General features: G+C 38.4%; 1 protein-coding gene across 2 annotated transcripts in view; it reads left to right on the top strand.

Annotated features, from left to right (window-relative positions):
• The first annotated feature begins 9741 nt into the window (after nt 1–9741).
• The window catches only part of ppm1f (protein phosphatase, Mg2+/Mn2+ dependent, 1F), a 9932-nt gene continuing 6099 nt past the window's right edge, over nt 9742–13574 (top strand). The window contains exons 1-2 of one of the 2 annotated variants that reach the window (XM_024260300.2): nt 9742–9881; nt 13389–13574. In XM_024260300.2, the coding sequence (XP_024116068.1) occupies nt 13417–13574 (158 nt within the window). In that variant the 5' untranslated portion in view covers nt 9742–9881; nt 13389–13416. Of the gene's footprint in view, nt 9882–10525; nt 10663–13388 lie in introns of those variants that run through there. The other variant, XM_024260301.2, reaches the window with a different exon arrangement.

Below are 13574 nucleotides of genomic sequence, written 5' to 3'. Positions count from 1 at the left end.
AAAATGAAAAAAAAATGTTAGGAATTTGAAAGACATAACATATAAAAAAGCATTTAAATTTTTAAACTTGAATAATAATAATACAAAAAATGCTATAAAACAAAAAATACAATGAAACATAATAAAACAATGTGCGTCTGTAACAGCTACTATTTTGTGTTTTCTTTTTTTTTCCTCATTTCTCTCCTTTTCTTTCAGTCATTTTTCAGTGTTGATTCAGACTTTTCGCCTCTGCTGAGCCTAATTTTACTTGGGGGCGGAGCTTTGAGCCTATTGACCAACAGGGCATGATTGACATGGGGTGACAGAGGTTATAGTGATGTCATTTCCACTCCAGAACAGCTTCTGTTGTTGGCGCTGCCTGACTCATCCCCGCTCTGATGTCACAAACTTTGGGAGAACATTATCACGGCTGCACGCCACTATTTTTTAATTTACTTTCTGGTTTTTCAATCACTGTAAGCTGATCCTACGGTGGCCCTGAAGATCAAATCCCACCAACAGCGCAAAAACATTTTTTAGATCACAACGATATTTGCGAAGCCAATGAAATGATTATAAAAATATTACATTTTCTAAATCGCAAAATAAATACCAGACACCAAAACAAAAATCCCAAAAAGGAAGCAAAATAAAAATGAAACATTTCTGTGAACAAAAGTAATTCCCAGAAATCAAAACAAAAATTTAAAAAAGTGAAACTAAATTGATTTATGTCATTTGAGTTTTTCTCAACTGGGTCTCCATAATAATATAGGTTTTATGATTCATACGGAGCAGATCCAGTATCCCTTCATGTCAAATAACTTTGAGTTATGATGGACAAACTTCATCATCCAATCAGTGATGTCCAATAGTACCGACCCTCTCTGATTCCTTTTGTTTTTGGTTTTTTAGTATTTTAATTTGATTTATGGAAATCATTTTTTTTTCTAAAAGTTTCCTTTTTATTTTGCTTAATTTTTTTTTGGAAATTGTGTTTTGATTTTTAAATTGTAATCTTGAGCTTTATTATTTGTTTTGCTTTTTTAATAGTTGTTGTGATCTTTAATGTTTTTGCTTTAAGTTTGGACTAATTTGTACTTCAGGGCCACCGTATGTTCCTGATTTGACCCCATTGATTAAGTTGAAGGTAGGCTTTGAGTGCAGCATGATTATAAAGGAGCTTCATGAATAACAGAGTTCTGAAATATCCAATTAATTTTGAAGGAAATCTGCGTTTGTGGAATGTTTTAGTGACTGATAATGATGATGTAACTCAAGAAAAACGAGACAAAATAAAATTTTGTTTTAAAAAAAACATTTTCAGCTGCTGTAGAAAAGCAAACTTCTCTGACGTTAGAATGCAGAACCCCTGCTGCTGCGCACGTGCATGCACAGGACACAGACTGTGGGGGGAGCGTGCACGGGACAGTGCACATGCAGCTTCCTGTTCTCCGGTCTTCTTTCAAAGCCTGAAGGTTTTTTTTTTTTTCTTGGAGGGGGGGATCCCCTCTATGAGGAATGTGAGGGGGGTTGGGGGCCTCAGGCCCGCATGCACACATCTGCAGAAGCAGCTTGGACACGTGCGCGCGGTTCTTTGGGTCCATCAGAACCAGTTAGGAACGGCTGAAGATAAACATTTATTGAACACTCTAAAACTACATTTTTAAAACTCGAAAACCGTGACTTTTTAAGATAATTTCGAACTAGATATATAGCATTACCTGTGATAATGCTAGAGTGAATTTGCTAAATTTGGCCGCTGAAGATGCTAGTGCTGATAGTTGAAGATGCTGAAATTGATAGATAAATACGCTGAAATTGATAGCTTAAAACGCAAAAGCTAAAAGCCAGATAAAATATTAGGTAATTGTTAAATTAGCCTAAAAAAAGGAAGAAAAACAACTATCATGTAGTTCAAAAAATAGCTTCAAAATATCCTAGAAAACTTAAAAAACCCTGAATTAGCCAAAACAGCTAATATGTAAATATGAGCCTAACTCCAAAACAGTCTAAAAGAAACTTAAAAAGAAAAGCCCCAAATTAGTCAAAACAGCTAGCATGTAGCTGAAATATTAACTTAAATCCAAAATGGCGTAAAAAATCTTAGTAGATGCCAAAATAGTCCAACAAGCTAGCTAGCAGAATTCCAAAATGTAAAAATTTAAAACTATACATTTTTAACATAATGATGAATAATAAATATGCAGGAATATTATTCCAGAATAAATCAACTTAAATAACTTTCAATATTTTACTCTCTAAAATAATACATTTTGTCAATATTATTCAAGTTCAAAATAAGCGTAAGATAACATCGGGTCATTAATAACAATAAAATGAAAGGATCTGGAGGGCCTTGACTCTGACACACGTGTGCTAAATTATACATTTAAACAGTTCTATATATTTTTTCCTTTAATTTCAAATATTTCATTTTTATTCTATTTGCATCATTATAAATTCTTTTGATTTAATATGTTTTTTAGGCTTTATTTTTATTGTGGAATCAAACCTAAAATATTAAATAGATTTATTTAGTTTGGATTACTATATTATTTGAAGTTTGAATACATGTTTTGTTAAGAGTTGTGCTTTAAATGCTAAAGGGGGTCAGAGTATGAACTGATCAGCTCCTTCATTATGGTGTCAAATCAGTGAAGTATAAAATAACGGAAAAACTTTTTTTAAATTTTGCTGTAAATCAACTTCAACATTTACACTAAAAAACAAGACATTCAAAAATGAATGGAAACCATGTTATTTTTTAAAAGGAGTTTAACGTCAAAAATAACAATTTAGCTGAGAAATGAACACATCAAATCTGAAAAAAGGAAACACAAGTCAACCATTAAAAGAGAAAAAACTCTATTGATGTTAAAAATTAATTCTAACATTTTCACAAGCAAAATAAATATTTTAAATAAAAAATTTGATGCTGTAAATTATTTTACAATAAGTACAAGTTGTACTAAAAGTTAATTAACTACATTTCTCGCTAGACTAGATCAAACCTTTTGCTTAACAGGATTAAATTAGTTATGACGCCATATATAATAATACATAATAATCATTCAAAATTGTGTTTTAATCCACATTCAGATCACATTATTCTTGGTTTTATAGAAATGCCTATTATATATTAGGAACTCTAGGAGTTAAATACAATAATTATTTATTTAATGGATAACAAAATCATTTTTTAATTACAATTTTTTACCATTAAATTGAACTCCAGTGTTTATGTTCTTTAATTTACTGATTTTTTTTTTTTTTTTTATTGTTCGCACGATCAATGTAATTCCAGTAGATTGTGAAGGAGAAAAGCGGCTTGATCGTGTTGAAAAGTTACAGTACATTAAAGATTCTGTGCTTAAGCGACGCCTCAGGTGTTAAAGGGTTAAAGGAAAACTTGTCTCTAATAGAAAAATTAGCAATTTTGGCGTAGTGTGAAGAAAATCTAAAACTATTAGGATAGATAAAATAGCTGTTAATTTGCTGTGTTTTGAAGTGAATTTCTTAGATAACTGCGGAAATCGTTTCTGATCTGTAAGGAGGGTCGCCGGGACCGCTCCCCTTCATGTTTCCTGTTCCTGTGGAGGGTCGCCGGGACCGCTCCTCTTCATGTTTCCTGTTCCTGGGGAGGTTCTGATACCCCTCACATCTGCCTGGCTGCAGGAACCTTGAATGTTTCTACATCCTGCCAAGATCTTTGTTTTTGGGCATCTGGGATCTGTCCTTTGGAGGAGGGGTACTGTTAGGAGTGTGATTGGTTTGTTTTTTGTCAGTTATATTTTGGTTTTTGGTCATGTTCTGTTTTGAATTGTCCCTCAGTCACACTAGTTTCAGGTTATGATCCACAGCTGTCGTCATTTCAGTTAATTGTCTTTTTAAATGTCTGGTTTTTCAGTTTTTCTTGTCAGGTCATCTGTTTTGGTTTGCTATGTTGTTATTTTTTTGTTTGTTTGTTTTTAATCATGTTTCGGTTAATTAAATATTTAAAGTTTCTGCCAAAAAACCTGGTCTCCTGCATTTGGGCCCTCCACCACCATCACTTCCTGACAGAGAAGGAGTCATAAAAAGAGGGATCTGAGGTTTCATCAGAAGTTTGTTTCTCAGCGGATGAAGCACCATGGACCTCCACCCACCAAGACCCCCCATCGCAGGAGGAGTGTCTCCAGAGCCTTGCAGATGGGACCCTATCGATGTTGCCTCTGCTCTCAGCAGCATTTCTCAGTAGTGCAATATTGCTTATAGGGTGTCGTCTGTGAGGGATTGCACCTTCACAGGAAGTGATGCCATCAGCAGGGTTTCTGCAGGAAGTGATGTCACGGCTTCTGGTTTCCCCTGCAGAGGCAGCTCAGGGTCCTCATGTCGGATGGGTTTGGTGGGAGCAGCAGCTCCTCCGAGAGGTGAAGAGGAGTCTTCGTCTGTGAGGAAGAGCAGCACGCGCTCTCTGACTGACACTCTTTCCCTGTTGCACTACTGTGGGGGTGCAGGAGCAGTGCAACCATGAAAGGGCATCAGTCAACGGGCCGAGCCTGAACACGTGCATGGAATGAAGAACCCTCCTGTGTGCAGGTTCTGATCCACGGGGTCCGCCACAGATGCTCTTTCAGAACCTCGTTCTTCAGCCTGTAATGCCATCAGGTCCAGAACAAGTATTGAACTACAGAACACGTGTCAAAGTCAAGGCCCGGGGGCCGGATCCGGCTCTCCGGGTAATTCTATCCGGCCCTCCAGATCATTTTATTGTTGTTAATGATCCGATGTTATCTTGAGCTCATTTCTAACTTGTAAAATGTTGACAAAGTATATTTTTATGGAGAGTAAAATATTGAAAGTTATTTAAGGTTTAAGTTGATTTATTCTGGAATAATATTCCTGCCTTTTTATTATTCATAATTAATTTTTTTAGCAAAGAGCTGCTGGCAGAAATTTCATTTTGCTCTACATAAATAACAATAAAAACTCTTTATTGTTGCTAATTATGTTAAAAGGTTGCGGTTTTAAAGTTTTAAGAATTGTCATTCTGCTAGCTTTTTGGACTATTTTGGCATTTACTAAGATTTTTTAGGCTTATTTGGAATATTTCAGCTACATGCTAGCTGTTTTGGCTAACCAGGGCTTTTTTTAGGCTAATTTGGCATTTAGCTTATATTTCAGCTGGCTATCAGCTTCAGCATCTTCAGGTCTCAGCTTCAGTGTTTTCAGCTATTAGGTTCAGTGTTTTTAACTATCAATTTCAGCATCTTCAGCAGCCAAATTCATCTTACAGCATTCACACTAGAATTATTGCAGGTAATGCTATTTATCTAGTTTATAATTATGCTAAAAAGTTATGGTTTTAAAGTTTTAAGAATGTAGTTTTAGTGTTCAGTAAATGTTTATCCTGTTTGGCCCGCGATCTAAGGTGTGTTTTGGATTTTGGCTCCTTGTATGATTGAGTTTGACACTCATGAACTACAGTCTCATTTCCTGGCTGTTTCTGGTTCAGATGTTCATGGGTCGGTCGCAGGTTTCTCTACTTCAGATCCTTCAGGCTTGAGGTCTTCATGCTCAGAAACCTCCCGGTCTCCTGGATCAAGTTCTTGCACCAGGACAATGAAAACGTGTTCATGAAAGACCTGCAGAATCGTTCCTCTGGTTCTGTCAGGGAGCTTGTCTGTTATGCTGCCATCATGTGTTCTGTTGGGTTTAAAATAAAACACAAATGTGAAACAAACTTGTCCTGTTTGGCTCATCTGCTCAAAGGTTCAGTGAAACTGAGGTCCAGGCAGGTGTTCAGAACAGTAAAGGAACTTTACTTCTTTTTTCTTCTTCTTCCTAATGGCTTGTTTTCTGTAACTCAGGTCTGACCCAATCCAGACTGTAGTTCTGAATCCAGTAGGCAACGTGGTCCAGTGGGTTTATGGTTCTGATCTGCAGTAGAACTCCAATGAGGGTGGTGGGGCTGAAGCAGAAGCTTTGTACTTTACAGAAAGCTCTGTTCTGTTCTGCTGCAGAACAGATTTAAATAACTTCAAAGCACTCTGAACTTTTATGGCAAGACAGAAAAAAATAGAAAAAACAGACTTTTTTTAGAAATGAGTCAAAAGTTCTTAACCTATTGACAGATTTTCTTTGAATTAGTCAAAAAGTTAAAAAAAAATCTGCTAATGTGGTAAGAAAATGGTCCTACCAAGAGTTCTTGTTTTAAGAAAAGAAATGTTTTCAATTATGTTGTAAAAACTTTCTGTTTTTCTTGCAAGACACAAAACAAGATAACTTTTTTATGTTGTTATTATTAAAGTTTTGCATTGCATGAAACTGAATGCATGGATGTGAAATAAACCAAAAAAAATAAATAAATACCAGATATGCCTATGAATGCTGCTCTGGACGTTCCCACTGTTCGCTCGACTGTCATCCTACTTAAAATTCGCACCAGAAACCTAACAGACCTGCAGAACCCTCTGATCCTTCAGAACCAACTCTGACACCGGCCTCCACTATTCTAAATTAAACAAGCTATGAACAATTGTGTGCTGTAAACATGAATATAATCTGCCTTTTCAAGGAAAATACAATATTAAAAAAAAATTAATCCAGTAGATGGCAGCATCCTCCAAAAATATGAGTAAAAGTAGACAAAAGAACACAAAAATGTGCTTTAAGAAGTGGGCTAGAAGTCCTGTGAGTCTGGAGATTTTCAGATGTTGGATAATCTGCTTTTTTCTTCTTTGATGTTTGCTCTGTTCTGCTGAAGTTGAGACTCTCTTCCATCCATGAAAGCTCCTACAATGAAAGCTCCTACAGGTTGTTGTCTCTGAGTTGGCTTGAGTCTGTTCCAGACCCGAGCAGCTGACATGTTCCTAAACCTCTCTGTTTCTGAGGAGAGGAGCCTGAAACGCTTTGATCCGCCCAGGTGAGGGTTTGATCCCAAACCAACTAGTCTTGAAGATGACATGTTCCCAGTCAACTAGTTATCTGTATACCAACGATGGTGTGATGAACCATTGACTGTAAAGAGTACTGGACTGAGTGAGTGTGACATCATCCATAGAAAATGGTATAACTTTTGGCTCCAACCAAATGATGTCAGTTCAGTCGCCATTTTTCCACCATATGGACGCCGCCATGTTGGAGCCAGAAATTGTCAGTAAGCAACGATTGCTCCTTTGAGTGATTGGTTTCTATGACAACACCTCTCACCAATCAGGTGTGAGCTTGTTTTCAGACCACTACTTAAAAGTGTGCGCTGGAGAATCTGTCAATCAAACCCATGGAGGCATCTGATTGGTCAGTTTACAACTTGAATAACTTGCACAAAATGTGATAAAAATTAGGATTATCGAGAACATGTTACGAGTTAGGAATGTTTATTCTGACAATTACAATGACTGTCTAACAACTGTATATTTCTCTATAGAAGTCTGTGGAATTTTGGCTTTTTGGAGCCAGCCTCATTCCTGTTTGGAATGCCAGATGGGAGGAACCACTAAGTCCAGTTCTCATATACAGTAAATGGTTCTAACCTCAAACATCCCCAAGCTGAAGTCGCAGCTGATTTTCCTCCAGAAGAAGTAAACCAAGGGAGGTCTTCCATTTATTATGAATGGTTGAACTGACATAATAAATATGAGCCCCAAACCCACTGCTTACTTAGTAAAGGTTTAAGGACCAGTGAAGATTGTGTCTTTAACATGTTCTTACCTGGAAGGAAAATAATTTAAGATTAAAATTGCCCTTCTGAGAATGTCTTTAATCAAATGGTGATGAATCAGGGGCAGACGAAAAAAAGCTGTTTGATATAAAAGGCGATGAGCAGGTCAAAGTCTTACTGTTCTGATGAACTCACAGACAAATAGATCCATCTTTTCCTCGTCTGAGCTGGAATCTGGATCTAAACTGTACAGCTGGATAACTCAAATTTTGCTCACCATTTGAGTTGCTCCGCTAATGTTAGCTTAAGGTTGTGAACGGTTGTAAGCTAGTGGGAGAGAGTGTGTAAACCGCGGTTTCTTTTGAACTCCTCCTCTCTGCAGAAACTAGAAAACAAAACATTTTATGCTTTCTAAAACAGCATCATCATAATTAAAAGACCACTGGGAGGAACGCTTTGAGAATAGATCAAAAGACGATTGAAGTGGGACTTTAGTCAAACTGAACAGAAAAACTATTTTCCCTCCAGGCAGTTGTTGAACCTTCTTGCAGAGCTTCTCAGTTGGGCAAAGTCTTTGTTCTCCTCATGATGGTACAGCTCCACGAGAAAAACCTAAAAACATTCAACTGAAGCTAATAAACACCACTAAAGTAAATGTAAAATCAATGGAACTACTGTATATGCTACAGCTTAAGGGGAATGTGACTGCAGCCGTCGGACTCTAACTGGATGTATTCAAGTTAGTCACTGGCTAACTATTGACAAGTTAGTTAATTTAGGATTTGTCGCTATTTAGTTCTTTATGAGCCATAATTACAAAGTGTTTATTGTTAATTACCTAGTTACAGATGGTTATTTATTCTTTGATTTCTCCTCAATATTTGGTAAAACAATTATGAATAAAACAGGTGTTCACTAACTAGTGAAGTGTTAACATGAAAAGCCGGTTCATGGGGCTGGTTGAGGAATCATCAGATGGATTAATCAAGTTTACTCCAGTTAATTGTAGATGAAAATATAAATCTCAGCTTTAAGCTTGTTTTTCCTCCTTTTCCTTTCTTTTCCCCTTTTCTTTATATAAGTCAATGAGAGTGGCATGTTGTTTACCCATAGCACAAACAGAGGAGTAATGTCGTCATCGCGGTGCGCCCCTTGGAACTGCTGACTAAAACTGGTTTATGAGACACTTTTTGTGTGGGAATGAAAATGAAAAAGCAATCTTCATTGGCTTAGTGACTTTAATTATGTCACAGAATGAGTGGTATTGATGAAGAAAATGAAAAAGCTGTTCTGAGAATGGCTTTTTCATTTTCTTTAAGAGAGAAATAATGCAGTTACATCGTGGAAATGAAAAAGCATTTCTGTTTATGCATTTTAGTTTTTAAATTTGATATTTCTATTTGAATTTTGGTACAAATTTACTAAAGAATGTTTTAAAGATGAAATGTCAAATGTCATTTTCTTTATCATTTTAATTAAGTTACAGAATGAGCGGTGTTGAAGAAGAAAAACAAAAAGCCATTTGGAGAATTGGTTTTACATTTCATTTGATACAAATAATGCAGGTACATTTTGAAAATGAAAAAGCGTTTCCAGTTTTAACTTTTATTTTGATTATGAGTCACAAACGCTTGATTTTTTTTTTTAATTGTCAAAATTTAGCACATACAAAGAATTACAAAGACATTCTAAGTAATGAGCCAATACTGAGAAAGACAGAATAATGAATCTGAACTTGCCAGTGGGTAACAAAAGAAAGAGGAAAGAAAGGAAACATTAAAATAAAAAAATAAGATGCCAAACAGGTCCAGGCTTCGACTGTCCTAACAACTTTTGTATCGGTACAGGATTCAATATTTTTAATATGCAAAACATGTTTTTTGAAAAACATGTTTTTTGTTAGCATATTTGGATGTATGTATTTACCCATAATTATCAATAAATTAAGCAGATACATTTTATATCTAAAAACAACGTGTTCATAAAATAATTTATAATTTGAACATTCACAAACGCTTCCACACAGCGCAGCTGCATTCTGCTTTTAAAAACTTTAATTGAAGTCATTTGAAGCGGAAGTGGGCGTGCTGCTCGCTGACGTAGAGAAGTAGCGGTCCAATAGGAGGGCGAGCTCGGAGCAGCTCTGTAAACAGTGTGGAAGAGCACATCCGGCTGGGTCTGTGCGCGAGCGTTTCCTTTGTCCGAGAAGGGCGTGTTCCTTTAACGTCTGCCCCGCGCGCGGCTCCTGTCCCAGGTAAGAAGACTCACCCTTTTCCCGCCACCAAACAGCACACTCATGCGCGCGCGCGCGCGGGGCGCACCAAGTTCTGAAGTTCCGAGCTGAGCTCGAGGGCGGGGGCGCGTGCAGAGCCGTCTGCTGCAGGGTGAAGTTCTGTGAGGTCCCGCTGTGAACAGAACCAGGACCGAGCAGTTCTGATGAACTCTGTGGTTTAGAAAAGTTTCTTGGAAGTCTCGCGCGTTCACGTGTGGTTGTCGCTTGAAAGAAAACCTCGGGAGCGCGCGAGACAGAGTCATGACCGGAGACATTCGTATCCAGAACCGAGTCAGTCCACGTGGCTGAAGTAGCCCAGAACATTCCAGGATATCCAGAACCGAGATAGATCAGCTGAACACGGCCAGAATCGAACCATGTGGGATGAGGAACTTCTTTTAATGAGGAGATCCGCCACCAGCATCACTAACAGGTTTAGAGTTCAGGTGGGAAACGGTTACCTGAAAATATTTAAAGTGAGGCAACTATGAGTTTTAATGAACAAAATACATGTGAAACTTAAAAAAAGACGAAATAGAATAAATACTGATTTAGCTCAATTTGACTCATCTGACTGAAATACTTCTACAGGTGAAGTTGTATCATCTCATAGTAACTGCATACCTGGGGGAGTCATTTCCCACAATCCACCAGCTCTTGTTCTGTTGCTGAGCCGGATCCAAACCTCCAGAGGGAGGATGCATCTCCATCACCTGCAGCAGTCACAGCTCCAACAACCAAAATGACAGCATTTATGTAGCAGGTGTACATTTTTATTATTTTAAACCCTACTCCTTCTTCCCATAATTCCTTGTGTGTCATCAGTGGACATTCTTTCTCCCCCAACATCAGTTCCAACCGTTGACTGTATATAAAGAACTGGATACGGTGACTCCTACCCCCGAGCATTCTAAACAGGAAGTAACCTGTGGCTCCAAGGACCAAAATCCCATCAACTTCTTTAGAGAAATAAACAGCTGTTACTCAGTAATTCTATTCATCTAATACTTTTTTAACATGCTCCTGTTTTTTTCCCTGTGGTTTCAAGTTATTCAAGTTATAAACTGACCAATCAGATGCCTCGATAAAAGCATGTGGTCTCAGGTCGAACGTTCAAAACATTTGACAGATATTTCTGAGCCTGCTTTTTAGTGGTAGGGGCGTGGACTTTCATAAAGCTCACTCCTGATTTGTTAGAGTTGTTGCCATAGAAACACTGACTCAGACCGATTCTGACCAATGACTGCTTACTGATTATTTCTGCTCCCAACATGGCGGTGTCTGCTAAAATGGCGACTGTATTGAGTTTGTTTGGTTGGAGCTGGAAGTAAACCATTTTCTATGGATGACATCATACTCACTCTATCCAGTTCTCATGTGCAGTCAATGGATCTCACCTTGCCCGCCCATGTGCTTCAGTGTTCTTGGGCCAGATACTGAACCACAAGCCCCTATAGTGGTTGAGGTTAATGCCAGCGGTCTGTCATCAGTGTGTGAATGTGTCTGTAAAGCGCTTTGGGCCTTAAAACAACATAGAAAAGCATTATTTGAGCAAACACCATTTAGCGTAATACCAACTTCTGCTTGCTGTATTTTATCTCTTCAAACAAACAAATAAATCTATGAGCGAGTCCTTTTTAATAGCGTGAATGGGAGAGTAGAAAATTGACTTTTGTCCCAGTAAACAACTGTTTATCCACTTCCCATCACATATCTGTTTACATACTTTCCCACCTTACAGCCGCTCACAACCCAACCTAACATTCATTGTGCAACAAAAATGGTGATCAATATCGTCTCTATCCAGCCGTTTAGTTTGGATCCAGATTCCAGCTCAGAAGAGGAAAACAAAGACCTTCATGGATCTATTTGCCTACAAGCTCATGGTCCACCAATTGTAGTTTGTACAAAACAAACACAAACTTTTTTCAACAGCATTTTTTCGTCTGCCCCTGATTTACAACAAATTGAATAAAGAAATGCTCCAAAATACATTTTTGATCTTAATTTTCTATAAATATGTCTTTCATGACATAAACATGCTACAAGAACATGTTAAAAACTCATTTCATCGTCATGGGCCTTTAACAGCTCATAAATAATTAAAACGTTTCTGAAACTGCAGTTTGTAGTCTCACGTCTTCCTACCTGAGCTCCTCCAGCTGCACCACTTCACCTCCACCTTTCCAAACGTCCTAGCTTTAGTTTGAGACATTTAGACAAACATTCTTAGAACGTTTAAAGTCCTGGTCCACTGAACCTCACGAGATTCCATTCTAGTCTTTGGAAAGGAACATCTTAAAGAGAATATGAGCAACATCCTGAACTTAACTTTTATCAGTAGTTACCTCATGATAGGTTCAGTTAATCAATCAATGCTCAGCCATTACTGTCTCAGAGAGGAAAGCTGAACTTTACCAGCAGATGAACATGGTTTCATGTTCTGACATGTTTGCAAGGCATTTAAGTGGGAAACTGACACCCAGAGGGTGTTTGCACACAGACTGTAGAGCAGGAGTGTCTAAAGTCAGTCCTTGAGGGACGGCCCTCTGCTGGTTTTCCAGAGATCCTGCCTTATCTGCTGCTGATTACCTGATCATGTGTGTTTGGCCAATAAGGAGCTTCAATGACAGGAAAACATGTAGGACACCAACTGACTTTGGACACCTCTGATGTAGAATAATCATCCACAGACATTATAGTCATGAGCTGCACAAACTTTTGGACCTTTTGACAGCAGCACCGTCTGTCTTCAAGTATTTGTGGTTCTGTTTGGGTTAATTGTGTAGTAAAGCTAATGTCTGGATAATTGACTGTATATGAGAACTGGACTGAGTGACTCCTCCTCCCCGGCGTTCCAAACAGGAGGTTCCTTCTGGTTCCAAGAAGCCAGAATCATGTTGACTTTTACAGAGAAGTAAACAGCTGTTATTCATTCCATTGGTCAGAATAACCATATTTAGTTTTTATTGCATGTTATTTAAGTTATAAACTGACCAATCAGATGCCTCCATAAAAGTAGGTGGTCTTACGTCCAACTTTTAAAAATGTTTGACAGATTTTGTTGTGTAGCCCGCTTTCATGTTTTGGGGATTTGGACTTGTAACACGCTCACTCCTGGTTGGTGAGAGCGGTTGCCATAGAAACGATGACTCAGAGAGACTCAGACCAATCACTGCTTATTGACAACGTCTGGCTCCAACATGACAATGTCTGTATTGTGGTAAAAATAGCGACCGAATTGACTTAATTTGGTTGGAACCGGAAAGTAAGCCGTTCTCAATGGGTGACATCACAGTCACTCGGTCCAGTTCTCTCGTACAGTCACTGGTTTGGACTCTTACGGTGCCTTCAGCTGGTGTGTTTTACCAGGTGAGCTGTGTAACCCAAAGGGTTCTGGTTCTGTGTCGTCATGTGAACGGTTTGGGTCAAAATCTGCCTCTTCTGCTCTTTAAGCTCAAACCTAAAGTGGATTTTTTTTTTCTCCAGGTGCTGATTCAGACCAGAACCGGCCCAGATGGAGGAGAAGGCCCGCCTCTTCCTGCAAAAGTTTGTGCAGGAGTTCCCAGTGGTTCTGGAGAAAGACCAACCGCTGCCTGCCAGCCCCCAGAGCCGCAGGGTTTCTGAGGAGGAGCTGCAGGGGGAGAGCCTGGAGCTGGGGCTGAGGCTGCTTTC

The sequence above is a fragment of the Oryzias melastigma genome, linkage group LG9, assembly GCF_002922805.2.
Source record: "Oryzias melastigma strain HK-1 linkage group LG9, ASM292280v2, whole genome shotgun sequence".
NCBI lineage: Eukaryota > Metazoa > Chordata > Actinopteri > Beloniformes > Adrianichthyidae > Oryzias > Oryzias melastigma.
The sequence above is the reverse complement of the archived record's forward strand: the minus strand, read 5'-3'. Positions and strand labels throughout refer to the sequence as shown.